Here is a 24,737-nt window from a genome sequence, read left to right on the forward strand (position 1 = left end):
AGCACAACCCACTGGAGTATCAGCTACTCCTCCCACTTTTGTGTCATCAGCAACTAATTAGTTGGCTTTTGTAAAGGCGCTGAAAAGTGCGATATAATTGATTAAACAACCAAAATAAAACCAACAACCAATCAACCACAAATTGGAATAATGTTTCACCATTTTAAAAAAACCATGAAACATTTGCTAACATCGTTTTTTGTAGAACTTTGCTGTTAGATACAGTATCCACTCCATTTATAAAACTATTAACTCCTCCAATTCAAGTATGAGGGAAAGGAACTCTATGATCTTGGTTTTGCCAGTAGTCTATGCTCACAAAAAAAGTCTGGCATGGAGGAAGAAGAGGCAACATGAAACAGAAAAACTGGTGGTTAACAAGATTTAAAAACACATAGCCTTATTAAGACATTAATAAGACAAAGAGCTCTTTGTAGGGGTGGGCAGCATGGGGGATGTTGTTCAAAGCCCATTTGCATTAACAGGTTTCAAAGATTTTTTCTGGGACAAATTAGAGAGTTGGGCAGTCATCAAAGTAGGGAGTGTAACAAGGGCGAAGTGCTGGATTCCGCACCTGGGAAAGGGCTATCCTGGATCTAAGTACAGACTGGGAATGAGAGGCTGGAAAACAATGCCACAGAAAGGGACCTGGGGATCCTGGTTGACAGAAAGTTAAACATGAGTCAGCAGTGCCCTGGCAGCCAGGAGTGCTAACCCTGTTTTGGGGTGCATCAGGCACAGCATCACAGCTGGGCAAGGGAGGGGATTGTCCTGCTCTGCTCTGAGCTGGAGCAGCCTCACTTCGAGTGCTGCTGTCCACAAAAATTGTATTTATTACTCAGTGCGCAACAAGCAAATTATTACACACCTGAGACATTGATTACTTATTTCAAAATTGCACAAGCCTGGGTACTTGGTGTAATTCCACAAATCAAGCACACAAGCTACCAAAATTTTTTACAATTTATACATTTTAGCAAATAAAGGAATTAGTGTTCATTGGCTGATAGTCACATCATTTTCTTATGAAATTTTCTTATTAAATATTTCTTATTAAATCATATTCTACTACTGACTAACAATTCTCTTGCTTCTTATGCTAATTAGTCCACATGCCCAATCCTTCTCTACTTTTGAGTTGGTGGTCTCTGAGTTGGCGATTGCAGATCTCCCCCTGCTGGAATCACCTTTGACTCAGTTTGAGCTGGTTTCAGTACAGTTACTGAGTTGGCTTTATTAATTTTCCCCTTATCTTGAAAGTTCTACCAGATGTCTTTTGTAGGTCATAAATTCTGCATTCTTTGAGTCCAGTATCAGCTGGCATCCTTTTTCCCAAGCTTTGTTAACCTCCCCCTTGGCCTCAGATCATTGAAGCGTGTAAAGCCCTAAACTTTAGCAGGTAATTCTACAAACAAGTAATTTGTTCTTCTAGATATCATAGATATCACTTAGCGTTTGCTTGTTAGGTGTTGTTAAACCTCCCTTGTTGATTGGACTTGATCAAACATGAAAGAACATCCTTTAAAAAAATTACATAATCCGCATTTTGCAACAGTCCTGTGTGCAGTTTTGGAGATCACAATATAAAAATGACATCAAGCTATTATAAAGGGTTCAAATGATGGCAGGGAGGACAATGAAAGGACTGGAGAGGAAGCTGCATGAGGAGCGGCCGAGGTGACCCTTTCTGTTCAGCTTGGCCGACACTGAGGCGAAACCTCATTGCAGTTTGCAATTTCCTCAAGAGAAAAAGTGCAGGGTCATGAGCTGATCTCTTCTCCATGGCGTCCAGTGACAGGACCCGAGGGAACGCCCTGAAGTTGTGTCAGAAGAGGTTCAGGCTGGATATTAGGAAAAGGTTTTCCAGACAGAGTTTGGTTGCACACTGGAACAGCTCTCCAGGAAGCGGTCACAACACCAAGCCTAACAAGAGTTCGAGAAGCATTAACACAATGCACCCAGCCACATGGTCTAACTATTGAGGTGCCTCTTGCAGGAGTCGGACCCGATGACCCATGTGGGTCTCTTCCGACTCGGGACATTCTCCCTCTCAACATGGCGGCCACCTAGGCCGCGTGGGGCAGCGTTGCTGCGCGTGCGCAAAAGCCCCGCCCCTCATCTCTTTCCTCCTCTCTGATTGGCCCGACGGGCGCGCGCCGCAGCCGGTACCGGGAGCGCCCCGCCCCTCGGCCGTTGGCGTGCGGTTACCGCGGCAACCGGGGCCCGGCGGCCCGCGCGGGCCGGGGCTGAGGGGAGAGCGGGGCCGCGCCGGGGGCGCTTCTCCCGGGAGGGGAGGGCGGCTGGAGCGGATCCCGGCCCGTGCCGCCCGCAGAGCCGCCTGCCCAGCGCCCGGGCTGGGAGGCGGCTGCTGCCGGTGCCGCGGGACGGGGAGGGCGGTGTGCAATCGCACGGCTGTAGGTAGGAGGGGGCTGGGGACCGAGGGAGGGAGACCTGCCCGGCTTTCCCTCGCTTATTCTGCTGGGTTTGGAAGATCTGAGAAGGGGCTCTGAAAGGTGTTTTTATATAACAGGCAAGAAACTCGCAGTAGAAAAACAAGAAACCCACAAAGCTCTCCTTCATCTCCGCATTCTGAAATAAAAGTTAAAAGCAAACCCCGTATGGACAAAGGAGAGCTGCTGAGCTTCAGATTTCTTTGCTAAGAAAGGAAGTTTCTTCTGCCTTCGCAGCCTCGATCTTGGCTTTTCTTCATTTTCTCCTACGTGTAATGCTGCCAGGGACGGTTCTCTGTGCGTGGTTTAGCACTGGGATGCTGTTTGCTCTCTCCTCAGTTTTTCTGATACACTAATGTGATACACTTTTGTGTATAAGCTATAATACATAATATAATTCTTATATGTACTGGCTAAATAGGTGACCTTTCTATTCTGAGTCATTAAGTTATATCTGTTAGAGTACCTTTATCCCCAGATCGTTTATGCATCCCGTTCAGCATTAGCCGCTTGCCTTCTTCCTGCTCCCACAGTCTGTCATTTATAAACTCACTTATACGAGCCAGAGTTTGGAAAAAAAAAGTTGGTATTGTTGTGAGAGCCTCTATAGAATGCCTTAGTGGGAAAAACTTACAGTTTTTGACTGTGCAGAACATGCAGTTCTGTATGCATGTTAATGCAGGATATAATATTCTTAATTATAAACTGAATCAGCAAATCAAATAGAAGCATTATTTTAAATGTTTATTAATACACCAAAAACCTAATAAAATGTCAGCAGTAAAAGGAGTAGGTTTTTATAGGCAGCATAACATCACTGTAAATGAAAAGGGCATTGGTGAGGATGTGTCAGATTTGAAGTACATATGTAAGCTTTGTTGAAGATCTGGGATACAAGTGGTATAACATTTTCCTTTTTGTTTTTAAGGCATTCTATAATACTACTTAGAAGAATACGTGGAATACACTCTTAAAAGAAGCAGTAGAACAGCTTGACCTATTACAGAACCATGGTTAGACTAACAGTGGACTTGATTGCTAAAAATGCCAGTCACAAGTATCGTAGTGAAGACGACTTTGGACAATATCTACAAAAAATAACTCATCTGAATTTGTCAGATAAAAACATAGATTCAATTGTAAGGTTTTTTTTAAATTATTATTCCTTTTAAACTGGCTACTTTAACAGTTTGTAGTTACTGTTATGATGAGATGTTCATTGTTGGAGAGACAAACAAGGAAAGCCAAGTTTTACAAATTTGCTAACTCACAGCACAATCTGTTCAATCTGTGATTTATTCCTTAAATTTCAGAGGAAGTCTGAGAAAGGAAAGGAGAGTTCAGAAACAGGAAATAACCCCAGTGAGGTTAGCAAATTTGGACTGGTGTAATGGCTTTTTCAAATTAGCCAGGTTAAAAAATATACTTTTTTTTTTTTTTTTTTTTTTAATTGCTCCCTGGGGCTTACTCATTTAAAAAATAATCCATGAGCTTTTCATTTCCAAAGACTAAACCTGAAAACTTAACCCAGTTTTCCTTCCTCTGAGTTTAATAATAGGAAATGTATACAGGTTTCAATAAGTTCTGAGTTAATTCAGATCCCCTCAAGATACTGAGTCAATTTTGAAACTGCTGAGCCCTGAAAACAACTGCATTGTTGAGTGTGGTGAATTTCTGCTCTAGAAGCTTGGTTTCAGTGAAGAAGAAATAGTTTGTTCTGTGTGAACAGATCCCTGCAAGCAAATGGGTTTATTCAGCCCACTCCTAGGAATGTGTGCAGCCATAGCAAGTTACTAATTGGATCAGTCCATTTGATGAGGTCTGGTTCATCATCTGCCACAGCAAATTTTACAGAAACATCCATGAGGAGTGGCCCTTTTAGTTGTTTTGTAGGAATATCTTCAAAATAACTCAACATTTGAGTGTAAACTTGGGTGCAGAAATATATTAAAATAGATTGAAGTGCAAGATTTTGTATAAACCAATAATTCTTTGCCAAGAACTGTTTTCCAGTTACATTAGTACAGTTTAATGGAGACAACTGCCCTAAAACCTGTACTTTTCTGAAATCCATCTGATGAAGACAGGGAAGGGAATGAAGTCACACTGGATGTGGTGCTTTTGCTGGTGATGCCTGTAGTCCTTAGATTATGTATGGCAAAGTAGTAATGAAAGATTTCAGTGTTTAATTACTGACAACAGATAATAACAGATAACTGACAACAAATAATAACTCTTTTTACAGGAAAAAGAGTTTTAAGAAATGTATACAAAAGGTGAAAATTTATAAATCGTGTATCAGAACTTAAATAAAAGAACAATCAATGGCTTCCAGAAGCAGGCAGTGAGTGAACATTAAATATTGTTTATTTCAGGGTGACCTCTCTTTCTGTAAAAATCTGAGAGTTCTGTATTTATATGATAACCACATTAACCAAATCCAGAACTTGGACTTTGCTTCAAATATAACGCACCTTTACCTCCAGAACAACCGTATTTCAAGCATAGAAAATCTCTCATCACTGAAAAAACTTGAAAAGCTGTAAGTTGAAAATAATGTATTTATTTTACTAATAAAAAGAATGCTTATGGCACTTAAGAATATTTTTAATTATGTAGCCATTAAAGTCCTTTTAGCTCTTAAATTTTGCTTTTCAAATAGAAGTAATTGCTTATTATTTTTTTATGAGATGTTCTGTGATGAAAATAATGACTTATCATCTTGACATGTATATTTGCATATAAGTAATTTTATTTTTTCAGTCTAGTAGTAATAATAATAATAACATAAATAAAATAAAACTGAAAAAACTGAATCAATTAAGTGTATATTCTACTTGTATGCTAGGTTATTTACTTTTTCTATCATAATTTCCAAGTATTATTCAATAATGCTTGAAAAATATTTTTCTTTATATATTGAAGCCTTGTGTTTGCTCTTACTTTCAAATGATGTTAAATCTATTTTGTGTTTTGTTCTCTAGGTATTTAGGAGGCAACTATATCACTGTAGTAGAGGGTTTGGATAAAATAGGAGAACTAAGGGAGCTACATGTTGAAAGTCAACATCTCCCTCTTGGTGAAAAGCTTCTGTTTGATCCAGTATCTCTTAACTCCCTGGCAGTAAGTACAATTTGAGAATTTCAACCAGCCAATTATCAGGAGATCAGTATTTTTAGGAAAAATTATTAGGAGTTGATCACTCTGTGTTTTCCTCCTCTGCCAGTTGGTGACACTATTTCCAATTCTACCAAGGGACTCCCACCCTAATTCTCTTACAAGGAGTCCAGCAAATTCTACTTCCTCTTTTTTCATTATGAAGGATGAAAATCAGAATAAAGAGAGAGAGGAATTAAGGAAGTGTGTCGATGTCCTACACCAACAGAATGTGAATAAACTAAAGAAGAGGTTGGAATTTATCACTCTTGGTTTTCTTAGTCTGTTTTATTTGCATCACTACAAATAATTTGTTGATATTTCAGTGATTTGATTTGTATGGTTGTTTATGTATCGCCTTTTGTATTTTGATTGAACGGAAAAAAAAGACACAGCTTTTTTTTTTCCCCTGGATATTAAGAACAACACAATCAAAAGCATTCAGTTTTAGTTCTGCAGTTCTTCTATGTTGTGTTATGTCAAGAGTTCAGAAAATCTTTTTGAAGTTGTCTTTCAACATGTTAATTGCTCAGAAAACATAAAACATACAGTTGAAGAGGTTAAAAAGTAGGCTTTATTTGCTAATGCATGTAGTTTTGTACTATAAAAATTCCTCTTGGTGTATCTCCCATAGTGTAGTCAGGGCTTGATGAGCCTTTTTTTGTGAAGATGAAAAACTCACTAAAAAGTGAGTTCCTTTGTTTACATGTATATCATAAATATTTGACCTAGCTCAATTTTTTTCCTGTTTGGAGATTATGTAATTCAAGACATATATTGCTGTTTTTCTTTAATAGAAATGAGTCATTACTGTGAGAGCATTTGTACTTTGTTCCTTCTATACTGGAGAAATTATCAAAGTAAAGGGAAGTTTTATAGCTATAATCTTCCCAGGCTAATAATGTATAATAAACTCTTCCTTGTTTTTCAACAGCCTGGTCTAGATTTTGTTCTTTGTGTCTTTTATTTAAGGCCTTTTGATGTGGGGTTTCCTTTGTTTTCTATGAAACAACTTTGCATTCTTGATGATGTAGCTTCTTTGTGGAGGCTAAATGTAAAAATATTCTATTTTATCCCTCAAGTACTAAGTGTTTGGAGCCTTTTAAAGGCATCTCTTTTTACTTCTTCATCTGTTTCTGGCTCTTTTAATGGTGTCAGAGATAAAATAGATAAAAAAGCATGAGGCTGTATAACTCTATGTGTACCACAGGCAAATGTTTTGATGATGACAATGTTATGAATCTGACTGAGAAGATTAAGTTTATGAACTGTGTTTATCAAGATGATACTGATAATTTCCATCTGCAATGTAGATCTTGGTCAAATTTTTGAAGTGGGTTAATTTTCCTATATAAACTGCTAAAATAGACATTTTCCATTAATGGTAAATCTTATACCTTGTATAATTTTAAACTCACTGGATTGGGAGTCCCTTCTCATTTTCTAGAGATAAATTTTTTTCCTTTTATGTGAAACTACATAAGTATTTCCTGAGATAAACACCTAAAACATGTTTAGATTTTTTATCTAAAATGTTAAGATCTCTGTAACTATTGTCTATAACAAGTGGCAAAGTCTCCTGTTCGAGAGAAGGGGTAAAGATCAGAAGTATGGATACCAAGAGGTTTGTAGGATCAGGCCTGAAAGAAAAGCAGTGTAGTCCAGCTGTTAAATGAGACTATGTGGGTAGCACATACGGGCTTCAGCTCTGCAGTTCAGATGCAATCTTGGGGCCCATAGTGTAAGAAGAGTGTGGACCTGCTGCAGCAAGTTCAGAGGGGGCCACAGAGAGGTTTAGAGGGCTGGAGCACCTCTCCTACGAAGACAGGCTGAGAAAGTTAGGGGTCAGCCTGGAGAATTCAAGGACACCTTGCATCAGCTTATATATAAAGGGGGCTTATGAAAAAGCTGGAGAGGCACTTTTTGCAAGGTGATAAGACATGAGGTAATGGCCTGAAACTGATCAAGGGCAGGTTTAGATTGGCTATTAGGAAGAAATTCTCTGCTTGTGAGGGTGGTGAGACAGTGGAACAGATTGCACAGAGAAGTGGTGGATACCCCACCCCTAGAAGCGTTCAAGCCCAGGTTGGATTGAGCTCTGAGCAACCTGGTCCGGTGGAAGGTGTCCCTGCTCATGGCAGGGGGCAGGAACTAGATGATCTTTAAGGTCCCTTTCAACCCAAACCATGCTATGATTCTGTAAAAAGCCAATCAGTTTCATGTATGTTTCATACTTCAAAAGTAGAGTCAGTAGCACTTGCAGAACTCTGTAAAGAATTTGAACGTGCTTTTTAAAAAACAAAAATTCTGTATTTACTAAGAATTTCTGAAATAATTGAGAAATAATCTTGCTTTTGTTTCACTTCAAAACCAGAATAAATTACATTTTAGGACAAGGTGGAATGCCAGCATGAAAACAATCTATATGGTATGTGGAGGTGGTGTTTGGATGTTTCTTCATATGTTTGTTCATCTTTTAAGATAATTTTCTGTAATAATTTACAACTTGACTCGTACATGGCATGAAAAAATTACTTCTTTTTCTGCTTTTCTTCCTTCAGAAATCTTTGTCTGTATTGAATATCAGCAATAACAACATTGATGAATTAGAAGAACTTGCAGTTTTGGAAAATCTTTCTTATCTTAAAGCAGTTGACAATCAACTTAAACATATGAAGGTATTAAAGTAAATATTTGTTGTATGAAGTATGGGTATTAAGAAATTAGTCACATGCATCTTTATCACTAAATATATAAGAATAAAGAAATTTAACTTCTACAGTTACTTAATCTGGCTTGTCAAGCATACTGTCTTTTCTCATCTAAAAATCTTACTGAGACTAAAAATGGAGAAGCATTTGCCTAGGATGTCAAAATTTATATTTTTATTAATTAATACTAAAATGAATTGGCTTAAATAATAACTCAAATCACCGAGACAAAGTCTTGATTGAATTAAACTCTATAATTTCTGGTTTGCATAAACATTTTATTTTCTTAGTAAACTTAACTTTCTTTGGTTAGTAATTATTAAAATAACTATTTTTGCCACTTCTGAGAACACAATATATTTTCAACGAATTGTTGAGATAATTTGGCATTTCTCTCTCCTCTTTAGTGAGGAGATTGCGGTATTTTGTGTGCATAACCTATCAATTGTCTACATGAATTTGCTGTATTTGGACTCTTCATTTAATATTAAAAAATGTTGAATGATGCTCTTCTTTTTTACTACAGAACTATCAATGCTTTGTATTTCAAGTCCTGGCTGGCAGTTTTGATTGAATTTACATCAAAATACAATTCATGTAGGTTTTGTTGAGTAATTAAAATCACATGGAATATATTGGTTACATCAAAATAGCAAAAAGCTTTTTTCAAATAGGCAATCTCCACAAAGCTTCCCTTTCTAAAATGAATCCATTTCTAAATAAAACACATTATAGAAATTTTTTTATTGGCTCTTTCCTTCTAATACATAAAATTTATTTCTGTTGTGATGATCTTAAAAGAAAACTGTCCCAGCCAAAGAACCAATTTATTTTAAGAATGAGCGTGCCAGTTTGGAGACAGCATTTTCAGTATCTCAGAGGAAAAACCAATATCCTCTGAAACAGAATGAGAGGACAAAATGACTGCATTATTCAGTAACTGTGTATATATTATTTATTCTTTATAAAATTACATTATTTAATCACAGGAAAACCAGAATTATATTTACCCAAACCAGTTATACCTGTAGATTTCTATGTTACATGGTCACAACTGTTGAAAAATTACACAATTAGCATTTGAGTTTGCTATCCATTACACTTGGATTAAGCTCCAGTATATTTTGAAAGTGAATGTCTTGTTTTCTAACCAATCTCCAAGTTTTGAAATATATGGTACAGGGAAGAAGTTTCTATTCATATCTTTGCAGACCTGTAAAATTAGTTAACAAGTCAAATGTGTTTAATATACAGTATAATGCAGGTGGATATCCAACTTTCCAGCTACAACTACTGAGTTTTGAGGGATTACATTTTGGAAGACTCTACTTATCACTAATATAAATTCTTCAATAAAGAAAAACCAAACTGTTGAAAAAACCAGTAAGCCATGAAAAGTATTTTTAAAAAAAGTCAGTTTTAGCTCAGAATAAGAGGCTTTAGCTCACAGTGGATATCTAGCAGGAAAACAATCTTACACAACCACTGACTGTTAAAAAAAATAGCCGAGGAAAGTTCTGAATTTTATGATTGCATGGCATATACATTATTCTAAAACTGTGAAAGCTGGAAGGATTGTAGGGGTATACAATTCTATACACTTAATTGGTTCTGCTGGCTGAAGTAGTTATGCGCAGCAAAGGCCCTTTCGTTCCCACACCAGCTGCCTCCATTCCTCTCCCTCTTGCCCCTCTATTATCAAAACTCTGATGTCTACCTCCTTTTCATGCCAAAAGCACTATGTCCCCTGTTTTGCCATTCTTGCTTTCCTGTCACTGCCATCAAAAACTTCCCCAGGAATGTCTGGCATTGATCAGAGATCCTGGCAGTGCCACATGACAGAAAAGTGTCGGAGGGCTCTGTACCCAATTGTGCTTCACCTGGTGGGAAGAGAAACTGCAGAGGAGCTGCCTACGTCTGAGCAGGTCTAGTGAACTGCAGGAATAGCATGGAATCTTTGTGAAAGAGGAAAATATGAAGGGCATAAGAAATGCATGAAATACAACCTTATGCAGACTTTTCTCACTTTTGTGGTTAGTATTTTATACTTAAACATTTCTCTCAGTTTTTTCACTTTTTATGAAAACCCATATTCCTTTGCTTTTCAACTATGCCACTTTGATTTCAGCATAACTGAAAACTAGGACTAATAAATTCAAGCACTTAAGGTCCTGGCTAATGCAAGGCTTTGTTAGCATAATTAACAGACATCAAGTCATATGACCCTGTTTCCCTTGACTGAAGTTTATATAATTCAGTCTGAACGGTAGACAGAAGAAAACCAAATAATTTTTCTGAACTCATGCAAAATAACCATGACTAGCTACCACATGCAAAAAGTATGTCTCAGGTCAGTTATCAAGAATATAATTGAATTAAATAGAATTGGCTTTTCTTTGTTTCCTAATGCTTGCTACTTCATTTATTCTTCATGTTGAGGTTCTGGTTTGCTTTAGTCAGGATCACAAGGTCTTCTAGATTGCAATGCATTTGGGTTGGAATTAAGGAAATTTTTTAAAACACTAGGTCTATTTAAAAAAACCCCACAACTATTCCTTTTTACAAAAAAACAATATAATTTATTTATTAGGTTCATTAGCTTTTGAAAAATTATGAGTTCTGTGAGTATTTGGGTAGATAGAAAAAAATATAGCTAGAAATACCTGGAAAAATCTGTATTTCCCAAGTCTTTAATTTATTCAACCTCTGCCCAGTATTGATTATGACAAGAGGATATCACAAAAGATGAATTCATTCGCTTTAGAATTGAGTCAGGAACAAGAGAAAAATTATAGATTTTCTCAAATAGATTATGACAGGTAATCAAACTGGTGACAAATTGCTGTCTGTAGATGTAGCTGGGGCAGTTGAATTAGACATTTCCGATAAAAACTGGAGCATACTGGTCAAATACCAATTCTTAGATGGCCACTGTTAATTGGTAAGAAAGTTATTGCCAGCACTACAGCTGCCTACTCAGGCACTTGCCCTTCCCCCTCCCACCTCCCCGATGGAATATAATTTGCTCGTCAGTATTTTGTAGCAGACCTCAAAGTGATAGCATGACATGATCATTTATCAAACGGAGCCTGCCCAGAAGAGTGTCTGGTCCCTTTAGTACAGCTTATTGAAAGGCTGGGAAGTGAAAGCACTTTATTAGAGACAGGAAGGCAATGAACAACTAGAGCGTATCGAAAGGGTAATCATATTTCAGCACAGGATTAGTGTGCTCTTAGATAAACATACACTGGAGTAAGCATGTTCTGGGTCATTTATCAAGTAAGTAACAGCTAACAAAAATCTACAGGACTTTGTATACATTCATCAAAGTTAGACTGTGTATACATTTTGTTTCAGTAAGAGACAACTTTGTGTTGCAAAACATTGCTTGGGAAAATTCTTTCTAATGAAATCTAGAACACATGACAGACTTCAATGATATTGTCTGAATGCTTAGGTAAGGATAAATAAACATACTTGCTAAATGATTTTTTTTTCTTCAGTAAGTCTAAACTAAAATATTTTGCCCCTAAATTTTGTGTATGATTAAGTGTTAGCACCTAAACTATATAAGCTCTCACTTCACTATCCTGATACAGGCTGATTAAGCTTTGCTGAATAACATTACTTGTTATTAGAATTATTTGCATTTCTTCACGTGGAGTAGTCTTCAGAGTTTCTTGCATTGTTTTATCAGTCTTGATCCTAACAGGAGCAGACTTTTACTCTCTAGTTTTCTAAAAATACATTTTTATCACTGAATAACAATAGATGATATCACCATCATCATAGGTAGACCAAAAATTATATGGTTTGCAGGTATGAGGCTGTGCTGCCACTTTCCCTTCCATGTGATTTTTCTAATCATATATTATACAACCCATTGTATATTTCCAAGAGGATTTTCTAACAAGAGAAATGAGCCAGCAGAAGCAGAATTCTCCCTGCTCGTGTAACCCAAGCAATTTTCTAAATTTGAAGGAGCTAAGAGATATCTACATTGCTAGAGACTTCATTGTTGGCCTCAAGCTACAAAGTTTTACAGACTCTGTGGCTTAGAATCTGTCACAGCATGATTAGTAGATTTTTCCAAATTATTACAACAGTAGAACATAAATCCTCTCTCTCCTATTTATACCTCTTGTCTTGAATCCCTCCTTAAGCTTTTCTCATATACAAGGAAAGCCTGTCAAGAATGGGAGTTAAATGAAATTTTGGAAAGAAAGTATTTCAGAAACTAAGGTGTCTGAGTAGAAAGGACCAATCTGCTGAACTTTGCATGTTTTTTACTTGAATTTATTATATTTAAAAGATAGAGTAGTTTCATCTAGGTCATACTGCCCCTGGGTAACCAGACAGAAACACAGATGGAGAAAGGTATATTTCACTAATTTCACTGTGTAGGCCAATGCTATAACTGACCACCCACAGTTAGGTAGGAGGGATTACTGTTTCTCCTGTAAAATACAGTTCTACATAAATATAAAGAGAGAGACAGTCCACTGTGGATTGCATGATTTTTAGCTTTTTTTGTAGTCTGCTCTTTACCTGTATGAAGTATTTATTCTTCCACACACTGATACTCTAAGGGCTCTGTAAGACCTTGGGGATGCATTAGCAGACATTGCATATAACACAAATTTTTTCAATAGTAGTTCCTGGGCTTTGGGTGCTTATCAGTGGTATTGAAGTGATAATTTTCCATAGCTGGCATTACTGTATCCTTAAAAATGCAGCATCTTCCAATGTCATCGTTTCTTCTGTGCAATTTTGATGTACTCAGGGAATGCTGTGGACCATTCTGTTTGAAAATGCACATTCTTAATGTACATATTGATACATGTGAATGGCCTCATTGAAGTTATTTCTGTGTGCAGGATTTGGGCCTGCCTGCACAAATCACATACTGTTGAATTTTATTCTGGAGTGGGAAACATAATGACAATGTTCTGTTGTTTCAATTGCAGGATTTGGAGGTTGTATTAAAAAAATGGACAAAGCTACGCAGAATAGACCTTACAGGAAATCCCATCTGCCAAAAACCAAAGTACAAGGATAGGATTATAGTACAGTCACTGACTTTAGGTAAAAAATTTAATCAATAGCCCACTCATAACCCCCACTCTTTTAGGAAACAACTGAAAAATTAGTTGTGCTTGAGTAGCACTATGCATGTAAACACAGTTACTGCTATAGATATTTATGTCAAATCATGAATTTTTAATTTATGTAGAGGGCTAGAACTGCTTATGTAATCAGCTTCACAAGCCATCTTGTTTGACTTTTGGTATTAGTAGCAGAGATAATTTGTTTTATAACAGGGGAGATTGTTACAAGACAATTTTTCATGTTTGTATTCCAGATGTTGTGAAACTGATTTTCAAAGATCAGTTTAATCTATTCCTCTATCAATCTGTAGTAGTTGATAATGTGTTTTGTTGTACAGTGCCAGTTGTGCAGATCCCATCTTACTGTGTTTGAATTTGTCATTTAACATTCATCCTTAAACTTATAAGCAGTTCACATTTACATTGTGAATCTATTTGTTATCTTAATCCTTTTGGTCCAGCTTATATTATTATTTTGCATAAAATTTTAGCATGAAATACTAAAATTTTAGCAAGAAAGAAACTGTTTCTTCTGTATCTAAATATATATACTGTAGAAATAAGTAACAAAAAATTTATTTTTTACTCTTTTTGGATAAAGGCAGCAATTATTTTTGAAGTTGTAATTACAGAACTTGTTTTTTCTCAGAGCACAAAATATTGGCCATTAAGAAAAAGAAAAAGCCTGTCTGCACAGTGAAAATAATAGTGTCTTAGGACAGTTCTAATGCAACTTAAATTTGTGGCCACATGAGGTATTTCATTTGGGCTGACTCAAAAATGCAGATGCCACTAATGAATCATAGAGCATAAGGTTTATGGCACCTAAGTGAGTAAAGTTAAACTTTGAGAGGCAAACCTGTGTGACTATCTTCATGATCAGTAGAATTCCTTGATTGCTAGGATGTGCAGTTTCTCTCTCAACCTGGATTTCTGCATTTATCTATACCCTGTGTAAGAGCATAACTTTTCTGTACAATTTTATAGAAGGCCTTGCATGTTAACCAAATGTGAAAGATGTATATTTCCCTTGAAAGTTATAAAAACTGTAGTGTTTTTTTTTGTAATTAAGACATGTTAACTCACTCTTGCAGCTTGAATATGAATATCAATCTTTATTGGGTATTTTTTTTTCTTTACCAAAATACTGGAAAAAGAAAAGAAGACTTGAAGGGAATTAATACAAAGCCAATACACATTACATACAACTTTAGTTGTGTAGCCCTTTCGTTCACTTTGTATCACAGAAAATGTTCTCTTCTGCAGAATCCCTTGATGGGAAAGAAATTCAAGAAATGGAAAGACGTTTCTTAATGAATTGGAAAGCCTCCAGAGCTGCCAGGAAAAAAAGCAATGAAAGAATGACAGATGAACATGCAGCCCATGTACAATCTTGTAAGCAAATTAATCAATTACTTCATGCTTATTTAAAACTTACAGAAATCATAAAATTACAGCTAAAAATAAATATGCTAAGAATTGTTTATAAGACACTTGTACCAGTGATGAGTCCAAAAGACATGAGTAGTAGTTGGGCTTTTCCAATATAAAATTTAATTTTAGCACTAGTTCATGTATTGTATTTTTTCCTCACATCCCAATCTCCCAGAATTATGGACAGGGATAGCTAGTACATTTTGAACGTGTAAATATTCACATTTACTTTCGTATTTTTTAAATGTTTGGCATTCTAGAATAAATATGCACTAAATATATCAGACTAAAAATTTATTTGCTGATATTCATTTGATCTCTGTGTATTGTTAGTCCTTTTAAAGGCCTTTGCAAGTTACACATCTAGCAGAAGTCCAAGTTTTAAACTTGGAAAGTTAAAAAAATGGTAAAAAAGCCTTAAACCCTTTTTGAGGTTTAAAGGCAACCTTTTCTTCAAGTGGGAAAACAAAATAGTTTTGAAACTCAAGCAACATCTTAAAGAAACTAAGGTTTTTTAAAAATGCTGGGGAGGTTGTGGTTGTTACAGAGTTGACTGCAGGTTAAAACATAAATTACTTAAAAGCACGTCTTGCCACCTTACAGGACTTGGATAAAGACATTTAACTTGAAATTATTCAAAATGGTTCAAATTACCATGTTTATAAAAAAAAATTGGTGGCACTCACACTGTTGCTTTTGGAAGATAAATTAGTATGTTATTTTTAAAGACATGAGGGCTGATGCTCTGCCTGCCAGCACCAGTCTTAAAATAATTGAAGTCTGCTCATTGTTTGGAAGCCATATGTAAATGGCAATGGTTCTGAAATGGTCTTCTGAATAACTACTGATATATTACTGCTGTGTAACTGAATTTACTCCCTTTCAAATAACCCTACTTGAATAGGAATATTTGTTTTAATATTCACCTTCATTAGTGTTTGCAGCACCTTCCATAATTCCATTCAAAGTTTTCCATTTTTAATTACCAAATTTGAGGTATTTTACCTTAAAGTTCATTACACTGTTTTCTAAAACAAGATATATTGGAACCTGTGATCAATCACACTGAATATTAAATATGGTTTGACTTGGGATATTGAATTAAGCCTTTTTTCTTCTTGTTTCCTGCAGCTGACTCTGAAACACCTTATCTTGCTCTTCCTTCTCATCACAGTGACTCTGTGAAAGAAAGAATAAATTTTTTAGATTTGGCTCACAAGGTGAAAGTTGAAAGAAAGCCTATGCCAAGAATCCGTGAACGAAGAAGTCAGATGAAAAGAAGTCAGGTGTGTTTCTCAAACATCTTCCTTCTAATTATGCCAGTTGTTGCTTGTACAGCTCTTACTGAATCAGTTAGAAATTGATTACAGAAAAATAGAAATTTGTTTTTTTGTTTTTTGTTTTTTTTTTTTTTTACCCATGTTATATTTATTGTCTTTATTTCTTTAAAAGGCAGGATGATAGATTTCATTTTCTGGTTACAAATCAGTGGACTAGCTAATAGTAACTTTTATGTTACTAGTTTCTGTCATAGGCATTTAATTGTAATAATTTTTCACAAAGGTAAAATAATACTGAAATTAATTCTCAGAAGTAAATTAGGGTATGAGGACCATTGGTGAAGGTTGATGCTGTGCCTGGAATCATCTGGAGAAGGAGAAACAATCAGTTTTCATCATTACAGCTTACAGCCATGCTCCAGTTTTACCTGTGGCAATAGTATAGTTAAATATTTGGGACCTAATATCACTCCTTCCGATTTTTAATGCTGTTTTTAACCTAACAGTTTTATTATTTATCAGCTGAACTAGCCAACAAAAGAAAAAAATCATCATTTATACAATGCTGTAGATAAAATAAATAAATACATGCAACTGACACGGGGATTCTTTTGTAACAAAATTAGTAAATTTACTATTCTATTTTACATTCAAGTTAGAATTTATTAGTATGTTTGACAATTTTATTGTACAACATTTAATACTATTTTATATTCTTGACAATTTACCACTTTCCATGCCATGAGTTTTGTTTCTTCTGATTATTTGTTCTGATTAAAAATAGCTGTCTTTCCACTGAGAAGGGAAGAAGAATTGCAAATCACAAGCATGCTCTCTTTCAAATAATCATGTTTGTTCATCATATGACAATGGGAATATTCTGGCCTGAAAAAGAAACTGAATTTGTCATATATGTGCCGGTTATTGAACTTCTTTCTTTCTCAGACAGCACAAAGCAGTGGAGCAGTTAAGAATAAGAACTGCAGGAACAATGTACTTGTTATTATAAAAAGCAATACTGTTAGTACTACTATAGTAGTACACTATTATTTTCCAGTGAATAGTATAGGCTTCTGAAATTTTGAGAGATACAGACTAATATTCCTGCCACATAAATATGTTTGGAGTTTTTTAATTCTATTGTAAGATGGGTTTGTACACATGCTCAGTGTTCAGCTTGCATGTCATCTCTGTTAGTATCCTGTCTTTTGGGCCTGGATGAGTTAAACTTTGCTTTCCATTTACCATTCTCCTTAGTCCTAAAAAAGAATGGAACATGCATGTACAACATCTTTTTCCTGTAAGACCTTCTGATGTTCCCTTTGAGACAAAGCATTCTGATTCTGCTTTACAATGGTAAAAAGCTGCCCAATTGTTGAGCTTCTTTGCTTGGCAAATATTTTCTCAGTATTAAAAATCTGGAATACAGTCACAACTCAGTTGAAATCTCTTTTGACCTTAGAAAGGCAAAGAGAGCATCTTCCATACTTGATTGAAATAAGATGTCTATATTTTTATTCATTTACATTTGTAAATGAAAAAATTTAAGTGTGAGGTTTTTTTACTGTTAGTCTGAAAGATTTTAGTCTGATTTCACAGAAAGATTAGAAGAATCTGGAGTCAGATGCCATGCATTTAATATTTTCTAAAAATTTGTAAGTGGGACTTTTGTCTTAGATGCTGAAGGTTGCTGTGCCGTAGAATTTTATGTGTAATCACTGATCCTGAGATGTATTCTAATCTTGTTAGTAGAGGAATTCCATACAAACCAAAGAGTCTTGGGAGTTAAAGGTTTGTGAATTCCTTAGAACATTTATAAGGGAAAAAAACCCAAAACCTCAAAAAAATATAAATACTCATTCTCAGAGCTTATACAGATACAAAAAATTACAAAACATACTATTCCCTTGCCAGATCCATTAATTAGGGATATACATAAATGTGCCCAGAAGTAACAGAAGGAAATTTTTTCAAACTGAACAAATACCTGTATTGTTTAATTGAAATTCAGTATCGGACCAAAGAAATTAGTAGGTTTTAATCCTAACCTCTGTGTTAGTCAAATAAATTATTCCAACAGATGTTTCCTCTTTCCATATACATACTAGGTGATGTTTGACCTTGGCCACTGAAAACAGGCATTAAATACCTTTTTAACCTACATCTAAGATCCACTGAGGATTGCATGCAGCTTGAACAATGAAAAAAGCCACTTATTACTAAATTACTGAAATATGTCATTAATCTTTCCTTTTTGATGATATAAAAACAATAGAAATTTTATATTGAATTTTAAGGTTAGTTTTGGACATTCAGAGAAAATTATGGATATTGGCAGGAAGTAATTAAAAGAAACCAAATCACTTAACTATTTTAAAGATACCTAATACCGTCCAGTGGGATACACCATTATTAATGTTCCCTGAGTAGAGAAGTTGTTGAAATTTTGATGTTATAAACTTAATCTGTAACCAGCAGTTTCTGCCTACGTTGCCTTACTCATGGAATTAAATATTGTGATAGATATTTGTAACAATTTAGAATTTGGTGGGAAAGTCACCTTTTGTCTCTCCATCATATGTTATGGGATTAGCAATATGGAAATATCTTTATACAGTCAGAATGTAATAAATACTCTGGATTGTGCCAACTAATAGTAAACTACTCTGCTGCCACCATGCACGACACGTATATTTCAAGTTCTAGTCAAAAAGGTAGGAAGTTGCAGTGAACAATGTTAGTTCTCCCTCTTCTTAGGCAGATGCTTGTGTGAATGTTGTGTTTAATTAGTTAAATATTTATAAATGCCCTGAGTTGTGGTGATTTGTGTGGTCTGAGATGTACACAGGATTATATATATTTGCTAACAGGTGGGAATGTGCATGTCCTGCATGTATACTAGACTTTTGTTTATATGAATCTAGCTATCAATATAGATAAATAGAATTATTAAGGTCTATCATATGACAAGTTTTTGGGAGAAATGATACTGAGACTATAATGATATATATCCAAAACATAAGCTTTGCAATCATACACTTCACGTTATAGAATACAGCTCTCTCATTTGAGAGGGAGGTGGGGAAATAAGTTACCTCTGGGTGACCTAATTCTTGTTCACTTACTGAATATCAATTTCAGCAAACATTTGAAAATTCAAAAATAAAATGTATCCTCAGTCTTAGCTGCAGGAGAAGGAGAAATACAGATTTAAGATATAAACCAGTGCAGTTTTAGCTGCACACCCTCAAGTTGGTTTTAGCAGTTTACAAGCACTCCAAATGTATTCAGAATTAGGTGCATTGAATACTCAGAAATACCAGCTGAAGCACTTTGCCAGAGCTCAGAGCATGCTTAGAACAGACATGGAGAGCCTTTTCCAGCAGCCCATCTCACTGCCTTTCTTTGGTGATGGTGTTGAAGGAAAAATGTAAACATCTTCTTAGTGAGGTCTAGAAAGTATCAATCAGCATTTAGTGCTGAAGGCTGTGGAAGAAAAATGTAAGGAATTTACTTGCCATTGAATTATTCAGCCATGACATAGGATATGAAAGGAGTCACCAAAATACTAGATAAAGTATAAGGATAAAGGGATAAAGTGAAGTTCTGAAATTAAATAGGGTTGCTGAAGCAGAGCCATTTGAATGAAGGTCAGGTATTAGCAGTTTCTGGTTACTGTGGCCCATGTAAGGTCTCAGCAGGAAATTCAGCAATTCAGCCAGTTTTAGTGGTTGGTTCCCTCTTTTTTTTTTTTTTTTTTTTTTTTTTTTATGAAGAATATGCAGCAGTACCTGTAAAGGTGAGTGTAAGTACTTCTGCAGAGACATAATTAATATTACAATAATCTGCACCCTAGTGGTATTTTTGGTATCCATGTTTACAGCCTTGCTGAATATGGTGCTGGATGGTTCTCCCCATGATCATTCATACTCTGCTCAGAATGAAAAATATAACTGTCATCACAAACATACAAGACACAAGCAATGGCATCGTCTTCTGTCTAAACTTCTTTCAGGAGTGGTAATTTAAAAAAAAACCAAGGAGAAGTAGATCTACTATATGCCAAATCTGTAGTACTTAACACTGCCATGTCATCCTGTGTCCTAAAGGCAGCAATAAAAGGCATCCCTTTCTGCCCATGCCCTGCCTCCCCACTCCAGTTCTCTGCACTGCTGCCTGTGCCCAAAGCTGAGAAGGAGTAACTCTCTAGACCACACTGGCAGAACACGTGCACTGATAGAACCCCTGTGCCCTTGAAAAGAGTAAATTCTTATCAAACCACGGACAGAGAGCACATCTGCTGATAAGCAGATTGCCAGCTAGACTGTGCATACTCCTACATGTCTGGTTCACCAGACAGAGCATAGACACATTCTTGATGAGCAATCTGGCAGGAGCACATTTGCTTGCAATAGTCTGCTCCCTCTTCCAGGAGACAGGGCTGTTTCCTGGGCATTTAGAAGACCAAATGGTACGTGTGACTTGTCAACCAGTAGGTGGTCAGCAGCTTACCAGGGCACATCTGGGGCTGCAGGCTGTCAGATATTCTCAAGAACATTGAAACCCAGACTGTCTGAAACCTTCTACATAAAATACATGAATATTTAGAATTCTTTAGGTTAGAAGATCATTGAGTCCAAACACTCTTTCAATATTTGCCTTCCTGTATCCAGTCACATATTATGTAGGCACACTCCCTTCTCTGAAAATTGAAAGCAGCTGCTTTAACAAACCTGAAGTGAAAACCCAGTCACTGTGCCCTCATCTAGCAAGATGAGCTACTACATTTTGGAGGACAGTACTGCAGCTACTAATTCCTGAGTAGCAGCTATACCTCCTCAAATTCACTTCCAGCACCTTGGGATGTATCCCATCCAGTTGCAAAGACTTGGATATGTCAGATTTACCTTAGTGGTTCCTAAATTGGTTATCATCCACTGTTGGTAGAACAGCAAAGATTCCAATACACAGTACTGTTGGTGTGTTAGAAGTATCAAAAAAAAATAAAAAAAAAAAAAAAAAATAAAAAAAAATTAGACATCACTGCCCAAATACCTTCCCTTGGTCATGTTCTTACCATAATCAGAATATATGTAAACACACAGTGTTTAAGTTACTGATCTAAAGTTCATATTTGATTTTTTAATCTATAGCCAATGAAAAAATCCAATTTTTTCTTAAATATCACGTTAAAACTAGTGGAAGGTGTAAGTTAATTTAATTATTTATTGTTTCTTTACATATGCAGGTATAAAGCAGTATACAGCACTGCCTGCGATACAGCTTAAAAAGCCATGCAGTTCAAAAGTTCTGAGATAGATGGGAAAAAAATAGACAGAAAACTGTCAGTGTTCAAGATGTGCCCACTGATTCTTCAGGATGAGGATTCAGATGTGATCTGTTAATATGGGATAGTATGTGATTGTATTCAGAGTATAACTGATTAAAGTTAAGTGCAACTGAAAGGCTCTCTTCCCTGTTTTTCTTACGATTTTTTTATCTCAGTGTGGTGTGTAAAGTAGCTATCCTGACTAACAGAGCTCTGATGCAAAATGATTAATTATGTGAACCTAATTATTTACAGCCACAAAATTATAAATGCTATATATTGTAACTGGAAACAATACTTTTTACTTTGCTAGGAAAAAAAAAACGAGTGAAAATTTATTTTAATTTACTTGGCCTTGAAGAATTCTAGGAATTCACTGTTAAAAAAGTGGTATTTGAACCTTACCTCTTCAATCAAACAACACTGTAACCAGAGACTACAGAAATGACTGACTACATCTTTCTGTTCTCTTAATTCTGTGCAGAATTAATTGTTGCACCAAAACCAGGATAAATCCAAGCCAGCTGTGAAATGATCCATGTAATAGACTAATACTTTAAATCAAAAAGTTTTGAATCAATAAGCTCTTCCTTTCTTGGAGAGTTAATATGTTAGGCTCCCATAATAATCACTGATTACATGTCCATTAAAGTTGGGTATAATCAGTTACACATAGTTTGTAGGAAAATGTTTTGGAATAAAAGACTGAATCTTATCTGATTACACTTATATGAGAAATTTCTTTGATTATTAATAAGGTCTTTTTCTTTATGGGACTTCAAAATTAAAAGTATTTGATACACATTTATGTAGGAAAACATGTTAATACAATTTTTTTCCTTGAAAAAGTAATTTTTGTAATAAAGGAATGTACAATACCCCAAACAGACAGATTCTGTCAATTCAGAATATTCTGGTTCCAGGTTTGGCTAGGAAGAAAAACAAAAGGGCTTTCACTGCAAAAGCCATTAGCCTTGCTATAATTAAAGATATTTTTTTTCTCATCAGCAGCATCTGATAGCACTGCTTATAGTATTTATAAAAATGTTGAGTGCTCCTAGAAGTGTTAATGACAACGGGAGCAATAGCTGCTTTGGTGTAGGTGTGGCATGAAGATCTCACCTGTCTCCTCTAATCTCTCTGATGTAGGTTGAGGAGGAACCTGAAGTAACGACAGAAGTAGCTTGAATTCTAAAAGCCAGAAGTTACAGGATATGAAGATTTAGCCATTATTGATTTTGTTTTTCTCCCTCAAAGCTTACAAAGAAAGATACTCTCTTTGGATATGTTATCTGTGTCTTTAATCTCAAAACCAGACAAAATTAAGTATGTTGAACTTAATACTACTTTCTAAGAACATTCAGAAAAATAAGAGGACTGCCTATTTATTTAGAAGCAAGGCTTTATCTCAAAAGTACATAAAAACATCAGCACATGCTAGGCTAAATTGGTTGTCTAATTCTTAAACTTCTTCAAGAAATGAACTGGTTTTAGCCAGTACCTTGCCTAGCAGCTGCTTCTCTCCCTATATGGTACTCAGCAGTTGTGCAGAGGTGTGTTCACAGTAGAGCCATGGAGTCATTAAGGTTGAAAAAGACCTCTAAGATTATGCAGTCCAACTGTAAACCAAGTTGTGGTGAATACCAAACCACACATCTACACATTTTTTAACACTTCTAGGGATGTAATTCCACCATTTCCCTGGACAGCCTATTCCAATGTTTTACCACCCTTCCAACAAAGAATTTTTTCTCAACACTCAATCTAAACCTTCCCTGGTGCAACTTTAGGCCATTTCCTCTTGTCCTGTCACTTGTTACTTCAGAGAAAAAAACAGCCCCCACCTGTCTACAACCTCCTTTCAAGCAGAAAGAAGCTATTAGCACATGATTTTTGAGAAGAACTGTAGTACTAAAAGATAATTTCCATCATTTGGATTTTTCCAAGTTCTGCTGAATAATACGGAACAATTAGCAGAGGAGGCATGAGAAGATTAATGATGTCTGTGCTGATTAATTTTTTGATTGGGAGTATCATTCATTAACTTCAAATTCTGTTTGTTTGGCTACTCTGCACTCATCTAAGTAATTAAGCAAATGCTCGAGAATTCTGATACAGGAAAATTCCAATTCTACAAATAAGAAAAGGAAAGCCTAGATTACAAATTGCCCCTGGGAAAAAACCTTTCCTAATACTGTTTCTCTGTGTGAATGGCAGCTCAGCATCTTGTGCTTGCAGCCCTCTCTGAAATAAGAAAGGAATTTTTCCTGAATAAGGAAATCAGGATCTGTCTTTTTGCATGGAATGTTTTGTGTATTTTATTAACATTTATAAAGATAATTTGGTGCAGATTATTAAAATGCATTTAACTCCTGCATTCTCCCTTCGAATAACAAGATTTTCATTAGAAAGAGCAAGATGTCCAAAGCTAAGGCAGTAACTGAGTGGTACTGTAACACTGAAGTGCCAGTGCTTCTGTTAAAGTGTTGTGGCTTAACCCCAGCCAGCAGCCAATCACCACACAGCCACTTGCTCATTCCTCCCATTAAGATTGGGAAAAGAATAGGAAGGGTAGAAGCTGGAAAACTCTTGGGTTGATACAATAACAGTTTAATAGGGAAAGCAAAAGCCACACATGCAAACAGAGCAAACCAAGGAATTTAGTCACCACTTTCCATGGGCAGGCAGGTGTTCAGCCATTGCCAGGAAACCAGGGGCTCATCACATGCTATGGTTACTTGGGAAGGCAAATGTCAAACATTCAAACATATCCCTGCTTCCTTCCTCTTCCCCTACTTCAGATACTGAGCATGATGTCATATGGTATGGAATATTCCTTTGGTCAGTTGGGGACACCTGTCCCAACATCCCACATTGTCAGTTCCCATGTTCCCAGTCTCCTCACCAGCATGGCAATATGAAAAGCAGAAAAGGCCTCATCCCTGTGTTAGCACTGCTCATCAATAACAAAAACATCTCTATATTATCGATCCTGTGCTCAGCACTAATCCAAAATACAGCCCCATCCCAGCCACTGTGAAGAAAATTAACTCTACCCCAGCCCAAAGCAGCATATAAGGCTGGTGAGTCATTTGCCTTCAAAATCAGAACAGTCCAAACACAAAATAAAGCTCAGATGTGTAGCTGTTAGTCCCTTACTGATATCAGTACCAACCGAGCATTCTCTAGCTGTAGTCATCAATGATATTCAGGTTGAGAAAGACAGAAAAGCATGCATTTAAAAAAAAAAAAAAAAAAAAAAGTTGATG

The 24,737-nt window shown here is 36.0% G+C and overlaps 1 protein-coding gene across 5 annotated transcripts; it reads left to right on the forward strand.

The window, feature by feature from the left end:
* The first annotated feature begins 2,248 nt into the window (after positions 1 to 2,248).
* PPP1R42 (protein phosphatase 1 regulatory subunit 42) lies at positions 2,249 to 23,046 on the forward strand. Of its 5 annotated transcripts, none has more exons than XM_056486097.1 (10): positions 2,284 to 2,418; positions 2,531 to 2,722; positions 3,379 to 3,589; positions 4,826 to 4,992; positions 5,435 to 5,573; positions 8,168 to 8,284; positions 13,285 to 13,402; positions 14,692 to 14,820; positions 15,991 to 16,145; positions 22,618 to 23,046. In XM_056486097.1, exons 3-10 carry the CDS (start codon positions 3,461 to 3,463, stop codon positions 22,654 to 22,656), a joined length of 993 nt encoding a protein of 330 aa, XP_056342072.1. In that variant the 5' UTR covers positions 2,284 to 2,418; positions 2,531 to 2,722; positions 3,379 to 3,460; the 3' UTR covers positions 22,657 to 23,046. The 5 variants fall into 5 exon arrangements, with proteins under 5 accessions (XP_056342076.1, XP_056342074.1, XP_056342072.1 ...); XM_056486100.1 differs by lacking the exon at positions 22,618 to 23,046 and adding an exon at positions 21,388 to 21,969; XM_056486101.1 differs by lacking the exons at positions 2,531 to 2,722; positions 22,618 to 23,046 and adding an exon at positions 21,388 to 21,969 and having other exon boundaries at positions 2,249 to 2,418.
* Positions 23,047 to 24,737: the final 1,691 nt, after the last annotated feature.

This window comes from Oenanthe melanoleuca, chromosome 2 (assembly GCF_029582105.1).
Source record: "Oenanthe melanoleuca isolate GR-GAL-2019-014 chromosome 2, OMel1.0, whole genome shotgun sequence".
Taxonomy (NCBI): domain Eukaryota; kingdom Metazoa; phylum Chordata; class Aves; order Passeriformes; family Muscicapidae; genus Oenanthe; species Oenanthe melanoleuca.

Excerpts from the sequence above, each read along its gene's own strand:
- PPP1R42 (XM_056486096.1), top strand. The coding sequence starts at position 3,461 with ATGGTTAGACTAACAGTGGACTTGATTGCTAAAAATGCCAGTCACAAG. Across the intron at positions 3,590-4,825 it reads ATAAAAACATAGATTCAATT|GGTGACCTCTCTTTCTGTAA; the intron begins GTAAGGTTTTTT and ends TGTTTATTTCAG. Across the intron at positions 5,574-8,167 it reads TATCTCTTAACTCCCTGGCA|AAATCTTTGTCTGTATTGAA; the intron begins GTAAGTACAATT and ends TTCTTCCTTCAG.